Source organism: Mastigoproctus giganteus, chromosome 13, assembly GCF_048544385.1.
Source record: "Mastigoproctus giganteus isolate SK-2022 chromosome 13, ASM4854438v1, whole genome shotgun sequence".
Taxonomy (NCBI): Eukaryota; Metazoa; Arthropoda; class Arachnida; order Uropygi; family Thelyphonidae; genus Mastigoproctus; species Mastigoproctus giganteus.
The window spans coordinates 63,206,991-63,226,566 of record NC_143587.1 but is presented as its reverse complement, the minus strand read 5'-3'; the positions used below and the strand labels follow the sequence as shown (position 1 = coordinate 63,226,566).

The following is a 19,576-nucleotide window of genomic DNA, read 5'->3' as shown; positions in this document are numbered from 1 at the left end:
ACCATATGGCTAATAATAATAATAATAATAAGGCAATGGTCAGGCCACACCTTGAGTACTGTATACAGGCCTAGAGGCTTCATTTTAAGAAGAATGAAGAACTGCTGGAATGAGTACAGAGAATGGCAATAAGATTAGTGAGTGGAACAAAGGGTTGCTCTTATGAAGAAAGGCTTAAATTTTGCAAAGTAGTGTCTGGAATCTGATTGAGGTGTATAAAGCCTTGAATGGTTTGAGCAAGCATGCTCAATGCTGATGGGATTCTTCCCTCTTGCTCAGAATAATCGCCTGAGAGGGCATAAATTCAAATTGAGGAAAGGCAGTTGTAGGATAGATGTGCGATAGTTTGCCTTTAGCCAGTGTGTAGTTGATTGCTGGAACAAACTTTCATCTGTCGTTGTAGAAATTGATAGCTTAAATAGATTTAAGGCAGAATTTGATAAACATTTGGAGTGAGTGGATGGTTGAAATTAGAAGATTTGTTTTTTGGCTGATGCTATATAAACTTGCTTTCTTGTGTCATGTGCCTTTACTAATGCTAATGTTGTAAAAAAGACCCCCCATAAAAAAATTCTTCATCTCACTGACGGGATTCCAACTGAGGTCTTTTTCACCCATGTGGGGAAGGATCGTGAGTATACCACCTGTGCTACTCACAATGGAATATAATTGTGCATTTAATTATAAAAGATATAAAGAAATTGTAGGCTGTTGATATAAATAAAAATACTACAAATTTTTCTGTTATTACCGTTTTTATTACAAGCTTCACTCCAAGCAATACTTTTCAATAATGTTGCTTAATTCCATTACAACAAACCAACACGAATTACAATATGGAATAACCGACATCCATAAAATTAAAAAAAAGAAAATAAAAAAACATAATATTAAGGTGATAAATATGCCATTGGGAACCCTGGTAAAATAATATGTCATGGGTAAACTTCTCTCTTGCTGTTCGAGTATGAGTGAATATACATATACAAGTATGTCATAATAAATAAATGACAAGGATGTCATACAGGTATGCCAACGCGTGCACTGTCACCAAAGATGTAAGCAGCATGACAGGTGGGGAAACAGATGGTCAAGATTGATAATTGCAATTTTGTACAATGCGGGACTCTATGCCTCCTTTTCCATTTTCACTTTTTAAGCATTTCACTACTTGAAGGAAATATGTCGGACCCATCTTCTACGTATCGGCAACGGTGAACGTATGCTGAAATCGACACGTCGTCTGTATTTCGAACACAACGCATGTCGTCTGGACATTCACATCTATATATATAAGAAAGAAAAAGTTAGAGTTTCCAACTGTGCTCAAGAAAAAAAAAATTGAATAACTTTAAACTTTATATATTTTACATTATCAACTTTCCAAAATTTCAAGAATTATTTATTTTAATCATATTAGAACAAACCAGTCACTAATATTAAGTTATTAAGTATTACTTAGTAAAATATTATTAAGTAGGCCTAGTTATAATCACTTTTCAAATATTAGTATCATTATATAATGATACTAAAAATTATATTATATATTTATAATATAAATATTAGTTAATATATTTATATTATATATATTATTTGTATAAGTTAATATATAATATTTATATTATATATAAATGATTAAATACTATCATTTCCAATTTTATTAAGACTACATTACAATAAGCAGTTATTAACGATCGATACTATTTTACCAATCATATTACAAAGTCAAATTCCATCACATCGCATTACTCGTAGAGTTAATGTTTTTATAAGGAATCTTGGGATCCTGAGATAAGCTGAAAAATTAATCTCTCAAACTGCCACAGTTTGCAAGAGTGTATCAAGAACGTAAAACACTAAAATTTGTGGCAATGGTAAGCAAGTATTAGTAGTATAATGCCAAAGGCTATAAAAATCCTGTTAATATATTTTGAATGGCATGACATGTCAATTAAGACAATTTATTTTATATGAAATGAGGAATTAGATTATTAAAAAGAAATGTTTAATATCGAATATAACTTCACGGATGAATGTAATGACATCATTAACCTTATACATGTTTTTGGTATTTGGAGACTGAAATCTTGCTTGATCCCTCTCCCTCTAAACTGAAACTAGTTCTTTACTTGTATTATGATGTCTAAGGGTGAACTCAACTGCTGAACACCCTTATTTTATAACAACGATGAGATCCTCATCCGATATTCTGGAAATTGTAGGTTCAACACATTATTCTTGTACATTGTACTCTTGTACCTCGTTCTACTTAAACCACTATTATCATACTTTGTGACACAGTGCGTTGTCAGGCTGATACAAATATGGTATTCTCTCCAAATAATTCTCAGCATGCTGGTAAATCAGGATTAGTCAAAATATCAGAATAGATAGGTTTCTATTCTGGATGAAACCGTTCTTTAGACAAAATCCAGATGTGTCTATTCGATACCTGGACTGTGTAAAACGATTCATCCGTCTACATCACGATCTGCCCTTGCTGTAATGTCCATTGCCTCCGTTTTCTGTACCAACATAGGCAGGTGACAGATTCGGCTGCCTGTACATGGTAATCCGTACTGTGAAATAGTTTATAGTGGCAGTTGGAGATGCACTTGTCCCAGTTATATCAACTGCTTCTCGAGCCAGATCGTTACTTATGCAATTTTTCTCTTACTATCCGTTTCAATTGCCCACCTTCTGAGGGGAGGGGGGGGATTTATCGTTGGTCTACCTGCAGGGTTGAATGTTCGAGTTACCTTTCGTGTTTCATTAGCATATTATGTGTTCAACAGTTGATTTTTCGAATCCAACTCTTTCTGCTATCTGGAGAATGGATATGCCCGCTATGTTTTAGCAACAACCTCATATCAGATGTCTTGTTCAGGTATCAATGGCACCTTTATTCCATTCTTCTCTATCCACTTGTCATTCAGTGCGCATGTCTTTTATATCCTACATTTAAGAGGTACTACAATCTGTTTGTCAAGCGAGCTTTAGAATTAATCATTATTTCCCAAAGGTGAAGCGGTCCAATACATGATAAAAGACAGTAAGTAGGAATTTACCAATAGGTCAGGTTGTACGATTTTTCAACAATTAAATGGAAACCAGATCCTGCTGGAAACAGCAGATGCAGTCAATGATTAGAAAATTACATTCCCCAAATAAGTTTTAAAATTCGCTTTTAGCATCATAAGAATGTTTGATTTTTTACTTCTTCAGCATTCGCACATTTCATTAATTCAAATAGAACTTTTATTAAAATCACAATTTTTTGCTGCCATCTCTGTTAAAAAGTTTACATATTTACTATACGTAGTACAAGTAAGAGCCCACGTGTATTTTTATTATTCTGATAATACCTGCGCTTACAGTTATATCGAAAAACTGTTCGAATCATATAATGCAATAACAAATAGAAGAGTTCAAATACTTACGGGCTTTTAATGAAATATTCTGTTGTTCTGGCGAATGGCCTATAGACTTCCCAGCCACATGGAGTAGAATGCGAACAGATTTGGGGATTTGAGCTTCTCTAATAAAAAAAAAATAATAATAATAAATAAATAAAGAAGTCCAAACCACAAAAAGTTAATGCCTTAATAATTTTTACGACAATTATAAAATCAATATTATTTGCTACAGAAAACAGACAATTTTCGTTTCGTTTTTTATGAAAATTAACACTTATTAGTAGGAGTCGTCATTTCACAAAAAACTGACGGCTCCTACGAGATTGCTACAGAATTTGTGGGCTGAGTATCTTCTAGAAACTGTCTAGATTAAACCCTGCTCCTACAGGAGGAAAAGCAACGTATCGGCGAAAGATCTATAATGCCCAACTTCAGTTGATTCTTCGGAGGGTGAACTAGAAATGAAAGAAGCAGTGTCCATTTTTTAATTTGGATTAGTCTTAAATATCCCATGCATTTTGCCCATTCCAGCATGCTGGAATTTGCCCATTTTAATACTGGTGGTTCTCAGAACTTTAACTTGGCTTCCCCATAAAAGATATTCCACACCCTCTAATTTATACTGTATACATATCACTTGATAATATTCGTAAAATGTAAAATGAATACTGGAAATCAATATAATTATAAATAAGATTAAGAGCATATTATTCTAAACGTACAATAAATATTTCGATGATTCTTTCCTTTAATTTTCTATACAGTTTTGTTGGTTTCCATTTGGTTTCGTCCGCTTCACTTCCGCTAGAATATGGTCAGAAGGCAGTTGGGAAATATATACACGAGTATACTTACTATAATTATATATTTCTAAGCTGAAAGCGATCAGACTGTACTCATAGTCAGATAACATTCAGATAGGCGTTTGTTGGGTAAGATGGCTAAGGGAAGACGATATTCGGAGTACATTACAGACCAAACAATTCAGAGGAGAATGGGAGAAATCTCTTTAGCAAACCTAAATGGGCAGTAAAAGAAGATTGCCTCATTATGAGAAACCGCAACCGGAAATCGCGGATTCGAGGCATGCCATAGAGAAACAGAGGGCCATCTGGATGGTTGATTACCAGTAGAAATGAGAGAAACGTTCCTCATGATTAAATATGTCCGATATACCTTTTTTTGTTTAATGCATACCCAAGACTGAGAATTCACTTTGTGCAGAAACCGAGTATATTTCTTCTTCTTCTATTTCTCCTTTCAAATCATCGGTTGTGCAAGGACTGGTGGTAAATATTCTGTCTTTGGGTGTCCTTAAAAAAATAGCCACATGGATTTAAATGGAGTGACAAAAGTACCAAAACAATACCTCTACCACGAACCCCACTCAATAGACTTGTAAGCCTCTAACGTTTTAAAAATTAAAAAAAAAAAAGACACCTTCCTCGATACCAACTTTATAGTCCATGAAAAAAGGACTATAATAATATGTGTTTAATTTGTGAAGGAAATAAACATTGCGTGACCTAGAACTCTGATAAATGGCACATTCGTCATTAAAGATCATTTTACCACGCTACTAAGAGTCCTTAACATTTTCTCTGTTGCCTTGACTCTAACGTCATGTAGTTATCTGATAGCACTTGAACTCATTGTGGTCGATTAGGCTGATAGTTTAAATGTTTTTTTTTTTTTTATTTATTTATTATCATTGTTTGTAGTATTCGAAATGCTGATGAATGTCAAATCAAACTGTCTTTTGCTAAAGCTGGACATACTATCATACTTATTACCAAAAATATTTGCGTTTTGTAGCTACAGAAATTTCCATGACGGATAATCTTGTCGCATATTGTAGTTCATCATGAAGAGTGGAGCTAAAATGGTGCAGTTTCTTCTAACTCACTTTGCAATAATTACATTTTTTTTTTGTAAATATTACAAACATTGAAAAACATTGCATACATTAAAAAATATATGAGCTACTGAAATGGTGTAATAGATAAAATTTCACTCTGTGCACCACGTAGAAAACGTGGTGTAACTCGTGCAACTTGCGATGAAGCGCGACAAAATTTGCTTTGATAGCGTACCATAGAATAACGATGAAATGAGGAGACAGCGAGAAACCCGAATAAGGGACATTTATAGGGGTTGGATATGAATAACCAAAAAGGTCACATTACAGAAATCGATACAAGATGATGCTCGAAAATATGGTCACATGACATCAGTACGACGTATGATCCCTTCCAACTGCTAAACTGGCCTGACAGTAGGGAACCATGTTCGATATAAGGGTGTATATAAGATTCTGTGGCAACAAATCCCATTCTTCCACCAGCGCAGATCTTAGCTCGTCAAGTGACCGAGGAGTTGGTTGTTGGCGTGCAATATGACGCCGAAGGGAGCCCCCCACACATATTCGATCAGATTTACGTCTGGTGATCGTGTTAGCCGCGCAGTCGTTGGATTCCATCATTTTTAAGATATTCCTCCTCCACTTGAGCTCTATGTGCAGTGATGTCGTGCATAAAAAGAAAATCTGGACCAACGGCACCCCTAAAAAGTTGCAGATAGGGTTTGAGGATCTGTTTTTCGTACCTCTGCGCAGTTACGGTACCCCTATCAAAACATAGAGAGGTGCGGCCGTTGATCATTATCTGGAAAATTTCCAGACTTTCCAGGGAACCATGCTCGATATAAGGGTGTATATAAGATTCTGTGGCAACAAATCCCATTCTTCCACCAGCGCAGACCTTAACTCACCAAGTGACCGAGGAGTTGCCTGTTGGCGTGCAAAGTGATGTCGAAGGGTGTCCCACACATATTTGATCAGCTTTAAGTCTGGTGATCGATAGAATTGTGTATTCCCTATAACCTAATTCTACGTATAAACTTGAAGTACGTGCTAGGAAGACTGCAAGTAACACACAACACACACACATAGATATATATGTTTTTTTTTTTTTTTTTAATTTAATAAATAACACACAGTTATGTAACTAGTATTTTGGCGTGTTTTTTTTTTTTTTTTTTTGACAATTCCAATAAACAAAAAAAAAAAAGGATTACTCCGTGGTATGTAATGAATGGTATGAATGGCCACATAAGTTTGAGCAGTCAGTTAATAAATCTTCTGTGTTTACATGTACTATATATCTGTCCTTGAACGATCGGAAATCTCCAATATTTACCCATCTGTTGGGATTACACCCGACTCTGCCCTTTGACCACTGACTGAATTATCTTATCTTGATTTCTGTACACATCCAGAGTTGAAATGCATCCATATTTCCACTCATTTTTCCTAGAATTTTCCTTTCGTTACTGTGAAAAATCGCCATTGTTTTAAATCCTCATCAACTTATATCTCATTTTTAACGCTGATGGAATGGATCATACTGCAATATATTGATGTTCAACAAAACACGCACTTGTAGTAACTAACAGTTGTCTGGTTGGTCTCAAATTAAGTATTTAAAGAGTAATTGTATTGTTCCATTAGAGGGTGGATTTAAACATTTTCATTCGAATGACTGGTATGTTTGAAGATCTCGCTGTTTTCATGACTTATATACATACCCAGCAATGGGATAAATTGATATTAATTCTGTACTTTGCAGAGTCTCTTTTCTGCTGTTTATAAGTTTGTTTTGTTACTGTTTACTGTAACTGATCGACTAACTCAGCCACATTGTGAAAAAGACCCATAAAAATTCCTGGTGTCATTGACGGGATTTGAACTCAGGTCTTTTCCACCCAATTTGGGGAGGACAGTGATTATACCAACTGTGCTCCCCACGAGGGCGAAAAAAGCCACTCCAATAAAAATACTGATGTCCCTTACCGACTTAAAAACGCTGTTGTGTCCAATTTTGTCTCTTTTTTTAGAAAATGAAGTATCATTTGGATTATTTTGCGTATTTTTCTGATTTATTAAAAATGCACGAAATGACAAAACACCAAATTATTTTAAAATTTGGTCGGTTAATGAACCCCCCCCCCCCCGATATCTTGGATTTAGTTTTAATTCTGATATGTTACAAATTTTTGTAAATTCTAATTCTAATGCTAAAACGCTAATTCCACGATTGTGTAGAGTTCGCAGTTTATTTTTAATTACAATCATTATTAGAAGGTAAAAGAAAACGCACACAAAAGGGAAATTTATTGAAGTAAACGAAAGAAAAAATAAATTAAATAATAATAATAATAATAATAAATACGTGAAAGAAATAAAGCCAAACTGGATCCTTGACAGAACCTTTACAAAACAATTAAAAAAAAAAAAAAACAGAGCACAATTAAAATGCGCATGCGTTGTCTAATTTAAGGATTGTCGCAGTTGCTATTTATACTAAGAAAGTATAAAATCAGCTGACTGGCTTGCTTTGGCAGATGTAACAACATTTAGGTTGCTTTTATCAATGTAGAAAACCGCAGGGAAAAAACATTTGGTTATTATTTATACAAAACTGGTATATAATACACATTATATTCTAAACTGTGTTATAAGTGTATTTTCATAGGTTATACCATCATTATTATTATTTTTAATAATAATAATGGTTGAGAAAGAGTTCTTTTTTGAATTTTGTTTGTTTGAATACATGCCAACGATCGCAGAAACGTGTTTGGAAACTGGAAAAATGTTTTCAGAACGTTGGAAGTTAAACATCTCTGTTTTGGATTCATGAGACTAGCATTATTTTATGTGTCCATATAGTGTAATAATATTTACCGTTTATCCTGCTTTTGTACATTCCTAGGGGGCAGATTTATTTCGTTTTGCCACGTTTTGATTCTCCCACGGTTTGTCATTTCAGTCATTTTTTTATCTGATTAATGATGCAAGTCAGATGATTAAATATAAAATGAAAAAGAGCAGAAATCCTACATCGCAAAGGCCGTTGCATTTACAATGTAGGAATATCTACTGACCTTGTACTATGCACGCTGCGAAGTTCACATTCTGAGGGGGTGATGCTTGCATCACTATCAGGAGGAGAGGGGAAAAAAAAAAGAAAATAGAAACAAATGTATGCATTTCATCAGATGTGTGTAATTTGCAATGATTGGAAGGCTATGAAGTTATTAAATTACACACATTGGCCAAAAAAAATGAACATTTATTCAGTATTGAATCCGGCCGACTTTGTTTCGAATAACAGCAAGTGTGCGGCGCGGCATGGATTCTATAGGGTGTTTTTGAGCTTTTTGATCTTGTACCCATTCTTCCAGCAAAATATAGCATAGCTGCGACAAAGTTGAAGGAAGAATAGCTTACCGAGTAGCTCTCTCCAGCACATCTCACACATTCTCAATAGCACTAAGATCAGGTGAATGTCGGGGCCAGGGAAGGTGGTGGAAATCCGTGCCATGTTCTCCGATTCTTGCACGATTGTGGCACGATGCGCTGTTGCATTGTCATCCATAAAGTGCCCATCACCTTCAAGAAAAAAGTGTAATATTGCGGGGTAGATCTGATACAAAATTCAGGTACTTCCTGGATGACATTCGACCGTCCACCGGTATCAACGGACCCAGTCCGTGCCAACAAAACATTCCCCATACCATGATACCACCACCAGATGCTTGGGTTCTCGTAACAAGGTAAGCAGGGTCAATCGCTTCGTGAGGTTCTCGCCACACTCTCTGCCTACACGAAGTGTATCGTGATTCGTCTGACCACATGACTTTCTTCCATTGTTCAACTGTCCAATCACGACATTCTCGTCACCGCTGCAAGTGTATTTTTCTCGTTTTCTCTGAAACAACGTTCTATTTCTCCGATTTCTTCAATTCCCTGCGCATGGTACGGGGCTGAAATAGGACAGTTCAGATATTATTTGCTGCAAACTGAATGTCCTATTTTTCCATACAGTTTTCCTTAACTTATGACCTTGAAGTATTGTTTTTCTGCCACATTTACGCTTTTGAGATGGGGAAGAACCGCTTGCTTTCCAGTCATTTAAAACGTTTGAGATGGATGCTATTGAGAAATCAGTTATGTCTTTCGTTTCTTGAATCGTAGCTCCTGCTAAACATGCACCCACGATAAGATCTTTTTCAAAGTCTGATAGATCACGCATTTCTCCCATTCTGGCTTTAGATTACTGCAGTCGAACAGCCTGTGCAATCCTTCTACTTAACGAGGGAACACGTTATCGATTTACATTTATTCGTATTTATTTGCATTCCTTCTGTCTTATTACAGAGGTTCGTATTTTTTGGCCAGTGTGTATTATTCCATTTATATGTGTGTGTGTGTATATACAGTATATGGAATGCACAGTGAAATAATTGATTTTTTTTCTTTTGCTGTGGTTAATAGGAGTGCAAAGTAAATAACTAATTAGAGTATCCTGTTACCAATTAATTATTAATTAATTAAATAAATATTAATCAATATATAAAAATAAAACTGTTTTCACTTAACTACACATACATAATATTCACTAGTTTTGTAATATTTTATAATCAACAGAGCGTGAAATGGAACACGCATTTCAGGCTCTGTGATTTAATAAATTAAGCAATTGTAGTATAGTATCGACGTTTTCGTAATGCGGTTTATTTATTTCTTACTGGATTTTAATAACAAAAATGAAATGCAACACATATTAAGGTTTCCTGTTGTTATTAATATAAGAAGCAAGTATTAATTAATGATTTTTTGTATTTAGTATATTTATAACATAAAAACGAGCAAAAAGCAACGACTTTTATGCACGAACCGAGAACATTTCGTTCTGCGCATCCGCTACATGCTTAGTCATTCTTCTAATCAGCGCACGGTAACAAATATAATACCCACTGCTTCGGCTTCAGTATACTTTCTTATGGATAGCCTGCATGAAAAAAAATAATAATAATAATTGTCTAATTTTGACCTGCCAGAGTAAAATAGCCTCACTGGGTACACCCGGCCAGCCTTCTGGCGGCTAATAGGCTGGATGAACAAAGGGCACAACACACCACATAGCACATGAACCATACATTTAAAAAAAAAAAAAAATCTCAGGCTTGCCCGAAACATAGAAAATACGCGGAGATGGGGGAAACCCCAGGAGCCGTTAGACCCTCAACACACCTTACTCCCAGTCGCTAAAAATGTAACATGAAATATTGGTAACACTTCATTCACTCATAAAAATGCTAACTCGTTCTGTGGTAGCTTTCAAAATTCTATGGAACCATTCCTGATTAAATATTTAATAAATTTAAGTAAAAAAATCCTGAAATATCAATAATGTTCGTATGTATATAACTGCCTGAGGGAATATATATACGCACGAACCTCCAAAATGTATTGGGACATTAACAGAAATAAAACCAAGTTTCTTTTTTAATTATTCTCTGCAGGAACCAAACAGGAAGATTGTACACCGTATTTGGAATCTGAGGATTCACTTACTCTCCTTGTCTGCCATTGAACGATAAGGGTCTCGCCACACCTTTATCTTTATCACGTGAACGATAAATGCAAGAAATGCAATTAAAGTGGTGTGAGTAGTCCTATCAAGAAACTAAAGATTCTGGCACGTGTGATGGCACTGACACCAGCTGCTCTCTTGCACGTAAACTTTTTTTTGTAATTTCTGTCAGCAAGAAATATGGCAATGATGACAGATTCATTACAAAAAACTTTCTATAAACATCCTATATTTTTCAATATAAATTTTGTCTTGCAGAAATCAAGAACCAAAGGCCTATTATAAAGGTATTAAAGGAAAACAAGGAAAATTGAATATGGAAGGAGGGAAGGTCAATGTGAGAAGACCCTTTGTATTTTGAAAAGAGAGAGAAACTGCGTTATAAACCTATACACTTGCTGTCATCAGCAAGTACATTGTATTTTTATCTTCCTCTAAAATTCAGCAAAATTTTCGAAGAAGATCCAAAAGGTGAACATACTTTTTTCCAGCTAGGAAAGAGATGGCCATTTTAACCATGTAATTGGTGTTTATGGTAATACAAGGACTATAAACGACATTAGTCCTTGTCCGTACAGCACCTTTATATCTAGGACTAAAAACGATACTAATAACACATCGATTTACAGAACGAAAAATGGCAATCAATTATTTATTAATACCATTTTACAGACAATATAGAGACCAAATTTGTGAAGACTGCTTTCTGTGCAACTCTACTTTCACCTAATAATCATATCTTCCTCTGAGGTCAATTGCTTTCGTATTTGTTTTCAGTGCAAATGATTGTTTGAATATAATTTTATTTAGTTAAATAACATTTAACTAAATAAAAAAAACACTTTAATTTTATCGGAGCGGAGGACGAGGGGGTGACTTTCTCTTTCCGGTCCGATCTTGATGGCAATTATGCTGCTATATACAGCCCACTCATTCATTTTATTGCAGGAACGTGTTTTCACCTTAATATACCAACCTATAATAATACAATGGCCAATAAACTCGCATATGACATTTTATCTCCTAGATTTATTCTTAATTTGAGGATACGAGGTTTTCGACATCCAGGTAACTCAAGTCGTCATGATAGACAATGTACGAAAACCGCCACACTCCAGTCTTTGGGTCCTCGTGGGTAGCACAGTTAGTAGAATCGCCATCCTCCTTACATCGCGTGGAAAAGACCGTAGTTTGAGTCCCGTCGATGACGAGAGGAAATTTAATGTCGGTCTCAGAAGAGGGTAGAATGGTTTTTTCTCCCGGAAACTCCGATTTTTCGTCCAGCAAACAGAAAACCGACCACAGAACATACACAGTTTATAGACAGTATATACGAAGCAATATGGCCTTAGTCGCAAATGCTCCTAAAACCCAATAACAACAACAACTCCAGTCTTGGCCAATGTTAAACGACAACTGTTAGGCTTCATTATCAATAAGCCATTTAATACTCTGTTTACTGGAGAGGTTAACTGTTAGAATAGTTGGTTATTTTCTCCACTTTAAAGGTGCATAACCAGCGTACGAGAAAACTTTTATAGCAGATTCTTGGTCTAACATATCTGGTTCGCTTGTGATCTTTGTCTGTACAGCATACATTATAAATGATGTCGATGGTTAGATTTGTATAATCATTATCAACGTCCATTAAAACACTTCCTCCTACCCCTCAGATGAGATCTGTAGTAATTTTTTCCACTTTAAAAACTGAACTCCTTCCTTAAAGGAAGAACATTATTGAAAACACAATGAGAATACGACAGATTCTGAAAGAAGAGTTCCAGGGACGCTGCATGCAATAAGTGGAAGCACCGTGGAATAAGGCTATTCAGTTGCAAAGAGATTACTTTGAAGAAGATACCTCTCAACTCATTCTCCTTGTACATTGTTGAACCAGTCTCAAAATTTTTAGTTCTAGGCTTTCGTACATACCAGATACATTTCTCCCTTTGTTTGTCATTGTAATATTCGAATTGTTGATGTATTGGCTCATATCCAAAAATATAAGCAATCAACAACTTATCAGGACCCGTATTAGAAGGTTTTGGTCTTTCAAGGTTATCAAAAAAAAAACAGGATAACAGTGTTCTAAAGGAAGCGTATTAGAAAACAAGTTAATAAATCATTCATTCAAATGACCCTTACAGATGACAGGTTACGTAAATTTAAAAATTCAATCAACTGAAATCATTAATGTTTTTCCTTTTAACGATTTAAGATCAATTATTTCGTAATCAATAGGAAAACTATCTATACATTATTTCGTTTAGCAGTTGTCATTAAGAGAAGTGAAATCCTAATATGTAAATTTGTCTCTACATTCTAAGAGCGAAGAATCACTGAATAATATATTCTGTTTCTGTTTTTTTTTTTTTTTTTAATTCGTATTTTCCTCGGTCATCAGCCAGGTCCACAATGTTTCTCATGCCCATTGCACAAGTAATGAACCTTGGACTCAACTGCTCATCAGATTGGAGCAATAATTCTTTATTCATGACGTCCGATACAAAACTTATCAGTGATCTCCTAAACACATTAATTGCAATACAACATCTTTATGTACCAACAATCTCTTACAAGAAAGAGTTAGCGAGTCATCAAAATGTCACAGCTGAAATGATTTAATTTATCAATTATTGATAGTATACTGATGTACAAAAGTTAAGGTATAGTTGAGTATCCACACTTTCTAAATCGAACTGAAATCAAGTAACATGCGAGTGCATCGCGAAATGCCAATACGGGTATTTTAAAATAGAGCAGTATTTTGAATCGCAGTTCCAGGAGAAGGAAGAAGGAGAAGTGTCCAGAAGAGCTATGTAAGGTCGAGCAAAGATAATAACACCAGGAAAGTGCGGATATCAGGCAGTAACTGCCAGACAATACAGATGGCAACACAACTCTCCTCCCAGTTTGCAGCCACTTCGATACTGAATGTTCCCCTCCGAACTGAATCCTTCTATAGGCTGTGAGAGAGCCCGTTTCAGCTGATGTTGTGAATATGTTAATTGCAACCAAAGTCAATGAATCAGATTGACACATTCAAGGGTCCCCATTAATATATGCAAAGGTACAATTGGCTTCAATATCTCCTGGATTACAGAACACTATCATTAACAGTAAGTTAGTGTTGTTTAGTTCTCAGTGTAGTCATGCCTGCTAATAAAGTCCAATTTCAACCATCCTCTACTGGATGATCATATGCAAGTTAGCTCATTATTCGTGATCTAATTTGTATGTTTTACACATAATTTCAAACGCGTTAAATATCAAATGACTTCTGTGACTTATTTTGCAAACTTTTACAACTTTACGATGGCGTCATAGATCATAATAAGAGATCTCCCATTAAGAGGAAATGTAATTATTGTTTTAATGTAAAGAAAAGAAATTGCTCTGGCAATGCCAGTGACGGGAGCAATAAATTCGATTTAAAAAATAAAGGAACAAAACAATGTATCACAATTCAAGTATCCTCAAAATCAGAAAGTATATATCTTCTATTTTCAGTACGATTCGTTCAATTGCCATACTCTCACCAGATAAAAAGTATGGCAATTCAGTTCTTGAAGTTTCCATATCCTCAAAAATAGCATGAGTTACGTAGTGGATCCCTGGTTTCGTGAGGAGCATCCTCATGAACTCCTGGATCCATTTTCGCTGAACACCCACATATGGGGGATGTTTCGCAATTAAACACATCTAATGTATCAAGTTGTTTACTAAAATGAAAGAGTAGGCATTGTAAATTGGTTTATTTTTAGCTTATGATATTTATAGAGCCTCCGAACGTCTTTATACTTTAATTAATCGTCAACTAATGACTACGCTCAGTTGTTGATCACGCCAGACATTCCACTGATTATTCAACACTTCTTAATCGCAGTAATCCATTAATTTTCTGCTTCACCAGTTACATTAATGAATGCTACCCAATTTACACCTTACTGTATTGTTTCTATGCAGCGTCTACCATTTTAATTTCTGTCATTCATTTTGCTTGTTTTTCCTTATTGAGTCTATTAGAAAATCGAATAAAGCTAAAAAGACAGCATGTAATGGTGTCCTCTGGGGAGAGAAAGAAAGGATTAAAGCAGTCGGCCAGAATGAAATTAGAAAGACAGACAAATAGAAAGTGGAGAAAAAAATGCTAAGAATAGCCTTTTCGAGAGCAGCAAGTACAACGTCTTCATCTTCCCACTGAAAAGAAGTTTTACTTCAACGCTTTGAAAATTTGTTTAGAATTTCTCCGAGGCAACAAAGACAAGGGGTAGCAGGGCCTATAAATTGCACGTATTCTATAGTTGGTTTTCCTGTTCTCCAAGATGAAAAATCTAAGTTTCCTGGAGGAAAAAATGGACGCAATTTTCGTCTCAAACAAGATTAGCCACAACTAAAAACATAAGGCGGAAAATTGCTCTCCAAACAAAATTACTACGGTGTTCTATCTGGATTGTATCAAAGCAAAGAGAAATTCTGTTCAAGATGAAAAATCTGAGTTTCCTGGAGTCAAAATCAACTCAGTTTTCGTCTTAAACGAGGTTAGACACAACTAAATACAGGAGCTGGAACATTGATCTCTCTAAACTAACAAAAATACTACAGTGTTTTTCTCTATTGTATCAAGACAACGAGAAATTTCTGTTCCAAAATGTTTGCTTTGTCTACCCAACTGTTATTTCAGAGAACTCTTAACATTAGATATTTACTTGTCAATTAACGTTGGATAGGTTCTTAATCTTTCTACCAAGCAAATGATGACAGTATGCAAATTAGTGTCGATTTTGAAAGTCTATTTACAAGGACGTCTATTCTTATAAGTTATCAAAGGCGCCATAACTCTTTGAAATGCAAAAACTAATGTTACTCATAATTATCATTCATAAGCACTCTAAATGACATTAAAATTTACACTACCGATGCGAGGGCTTTTTCTTCCCAATGTCGTTAGTCAAGGATATATACCCATACTTTTGAATAGTGTAGAGCAATGGCGCACGACCTTTGGAACTAAAGTATCATTAGGCATATAAAATATCATTAAACTACTACCATTACTATAATTTTCTCAGGAAACCCTAAGGTTCCGAAGAAAATTAAAGAAATGATTGCAAGACTGAAACTTTTTTTTTACATGAAATATTTATTTTTGACATTTTCACATAGGAACTGTGAAACAAGGGCCCATCCACCCTTCCATTTCTAATGCGTTGAAAAATACTTGCTTGTCTACATACCAGCTGTTTTTTTAATGCTTCGATGTTCTTTCTCATGCTAGCTGTTAATTTTTATCATTAGGTTTAATTTATATAAAATTGAATTGGATTCGTTTTGATATTTGGTAATGTTACCCTAGTCTTTAGAAGCGTATAATTATTTTCTATTTAAATTTTGAAATACTAAGGAATTCAGCTTGCTTCTTAAAACCTTGTATTTGTCAGAAAAAGACAATATCAATTATATTATCCTACTAAAAGTATTCGTACACCACCACCATGTTTAGGGAAAACATGAGTTTTGGTAAACTAATTAATAAAACATAAGTTCAACTTTGGCTTCAATGGCAGCATTGATCCGTCGTGGAACATCTTCGACCAGTTTCTTGCAGCAAACAGCAGTAATTTTTATCCGTTCCTCCTTCAGTGCAGTCATTCAGCCATAAAAGAAGAAGGCGATTATTGGCTATCCTGATCTGGTGTTCAATCGAATTGGGGTCTGGATTATGGAGTGACCAAGCAAAAAATTGGACTTTATTTTTTTAAAACCTGGTTTTTAAATTTATCGCTGTACTGGATGGAACATTATTTTGCTGGAACATGAAGGGGTTTCATTTCCATACAACTGTCAAAGTGTGGGCACTGCGGCGTGTAAAACTCGACATTGAGTCCCGCACCATGTCGAGACGCTCCCTAAGCATTCTCTACCCACACTCGACCGTCGGATTAATGAGACTGCATTAATGTAGATTGCATAATGAGACTTGTCGCTCCTTAGGACCTGCTACCACTGTTTCATGGCAAAGATCGATGGGTTAAGTACCACTGCAAGTGACATCTGGCTTTCGTTGATGTGATTCTGCAAGGTTTGAACGTGTGGCTATCGCCCTAAATTTGTCATTGCCTGTAAGCCTCCTGCCATGACTTGTTATGTTTGTTGGTGAAATCCCACTATTGCCTACACACTTTTTCAACTGTTCGAGCTTTACATACACGCATATACCGTTCAGTATATTAAGAGTGGATGTAAATATTTTCGATAGGGTTATTAAGAGTGGATGTATGAATACTTTTGATAGGGTAATGCAAATACATTTGTTTCTATTTTCTATTCATTTAAAATGACTGTAATACTTGTAATTTCGTATTTTTTCAATTTAATATAAGGAAAAGTTTTCCTAATTGCAGGTAATTTGATGCAAACTTTAAAATTAAAAATTTTAATATAAAAATCACATTTTGATTCAATTTTTGCATAAAATTTACATTTTACAAATAATTTTTAATTTTATATCCAGAACAAATCTCGTTACATTAGTTAACTAACTGCTTGGGTGCCATCGGATGTGAAACTTGAATATTGAAGCATCATGGAGAGGATTCAGCAAGTTTGGGGAAAATTTTATGTAGGTGGTTAGTAAGGATTACGAAACCTTGATATTTCTTTATAATATCAAAGTGGCCTTATCTATAGGCTAAAGAACACGTACCCAGGCAGAGCATTAAAACAAAACGAGTCTAAAATACTGAAATAAAAATGGCATGACGTAGATATATATTACTGGTTAAAAGGACTATATTAAAACAGTAATAACAAAACGTTTTTAATTAAACTCGCTGACGTTTCAAATCTAAAATTCACTGCGAAGAAATGCGATTTAAATCGTCAGTGCATTTAATAAATTTTGTATTAATACATTTCTCTTAATAAAATCAAAGAACAGTTGAAAGGATATTTTAAAGAAGTCTTTCAAACATAAAATGTCCACAGGTAGCAATTAAATCTTATTATCTGAAACTAGTGATTCTAGATGCATTTGGATGAAATGCAGTCATAAATTTCATCACTTGCTACTTTATACATAATAACACACGAAACGTAAAGTTCTAAAAATATTTGTGCATTGTCAAAGTACATTTATTTGAACACTTTCAATATAGCTTCTACAATTCTAAAATTCTCTTAAAACGTTTCAAAAGTTTGTACAATTCTGAAAAATTCATAAAAAACACAACCAGTTGCTACCAGATTTCAAAGCTACTTTTGAGAATTTTTTTTTCCCTTACTCCATCTCCATTTGCTTCATTTACCGAAGAGAGGACTTTAATATATTTGTTATTTGGCTAAGTGGGGTATTGAACATATCTGAATTAACTTAATAAAACTCTAACTGAGAGAACTAAAATTATTCCTGCTTTGGTAAACACGACTAGGGAACCTGGAATAAATTTTGAATGAAATTTTCGAAAATTTTTAAACATGGTATGTAACCGAAAAGAGCAAGGATCGATGGTATCTTTACAAAAGCCTCGTGGCATTGCTTATACATAGCATAGGTAAATATAATCAGGAAATAATTTGCATATCTTCGTCTAAACTGCAACATCAAAGCAACGGGTGATAAACAAAGAAGATAAAAAGTCTGATTGCCATATGATATTCTTACAACAGCTCACCTTGATATACAGGGCACTGGCCGGAGCTGTGGCGGTCACTAGAAGAAAAGCGACTAACATCCCAATCGGTGTGAGGACCATCGTGTGTGTGTAAGCTGGAGGTGCGATGCGCGTGGTCTTAGAAGTTGTTCTGCTGCGCCAGTGGTCCCGGCCAATTTATAGGAACGCGATTCCGAATGCGTGGTTGCCATCACGTTTCCATGGTTACGAATTTAAGCGAAACGTGTGTTGCCAGGACGACCCCCACGGATCCTCGGTTAAGTCATACTCAAATTTCCTTTCCCACACAAGAACTGTACAGTTATTTGGCCTTTGTATTAAAGCGCCATACTGAGATTAGTGACGTCACTTCCAACAGGAAAAGCATACGGAGGTGTACGTGTTTACAAACATGTGGAGATACGGACACTGGGTTGCTGTATTGGCGAATCACTTTCTGTTCAATGTAGACATAATTGTGACGTTTCTCTTATGACACGAGGTCCCTGGGATGTATTACGTTCCAAATTACAAGAAGGACAAGTTAATGGGGGGAAAGACAGACAGGCCGCGTGGAAATGTTTCTTCCTGAGAGAGCGAGGTCGCCTCTGAAACACTTTCGGTGAATGAGTGTGACAATGACGTCAGTTCTTCGGAACAGTTAATTGCAAGATTGGGTCGGCCCACATCTGCTCCTCCAACCGCAGCGATAACAGTTCTCACACCTCCTGGCTATCCACTGGAAGAAGGTTATCGGAAATTTTTGCGTGACTATGCACCCTCTGTCGTCAACAGATTAAATCGCAAGTATGAGAATGACTCGTGTCCTTTGTCGCGAGTGTGTGCGTGTGACGTTAATTCGTACGATGTGGGACGTGCAGACTGTCCCGTGCCAGATCTTTACTTACGATCAGCTTGTTATCGCGTGTTTAGGAAGTGGACAAATGCGATTGCTATCGCTTTGTCCAAAGTGCACTGTCTCCTTCCCAAACTACTTTAAATGTTAGTTAAAAGTAATTTAATAAAGCGCTTCCTTCCTAATATTTCTGTCTAGTATAATATGTATACG

At 35.5% G+C, this 19,576-nt stretch overlaps 1 protein-coding gene across 1 annotated transcript; it reads right to left on the bottom strand.

Annotated features, from left to right (window-relative positions):
• Window positions 1–768: 768 nt before the first annotated feature.
• Window positions 769–18,938, bottom strand: LOC150076122 (uncharacterized). Its single transcript, XM_090387498.1, has 3 exons — window positions 18,529–18,938; window positions 3,441–3,538; window positions 769–1,284 (listed from the first exon to the last, which is right to left on the bottom strand). The coding sequence occupies exons 1-3, from the start codon at window positions 18,607–18,609 to the stop codon at window positions 1,149–1,151; spliced, it is 315 nt and encodes a 104-aa protein (XP_090243624.1). The 5' UTR covers window positions 18,610–18,938; the 3' UTR covers window positions 769–1,148.
• Between the last annotated feature and the right edge of the window lie 638 nt (window positions 18,939–19,576).

Bases quoted from the DNA above. Each gene is read 5' to 3' on its own strand.
- LOC150076122 (XM_090387498.1), bottom strand. From the start codon at position 18,609: ATGGTCCTCACACCGATTGGGATGTTAGTCGCTTTTCTTCTAGTGACC. The intron at 3,539-18,528 runs GTGAGCTGTTGT...TTTTTTTATTAG, and splicing joins CCAGTGCCCTGTATATCAAG to AGAAGCTCAAATCCCCAAAT. The intron at 1,285-3,440 runs GTAAGTATTTGA...TTATATATATAG, and splicing joins GAATATTTCATTAAAAGCCC to ATGTGAATGTCCAGACGACA.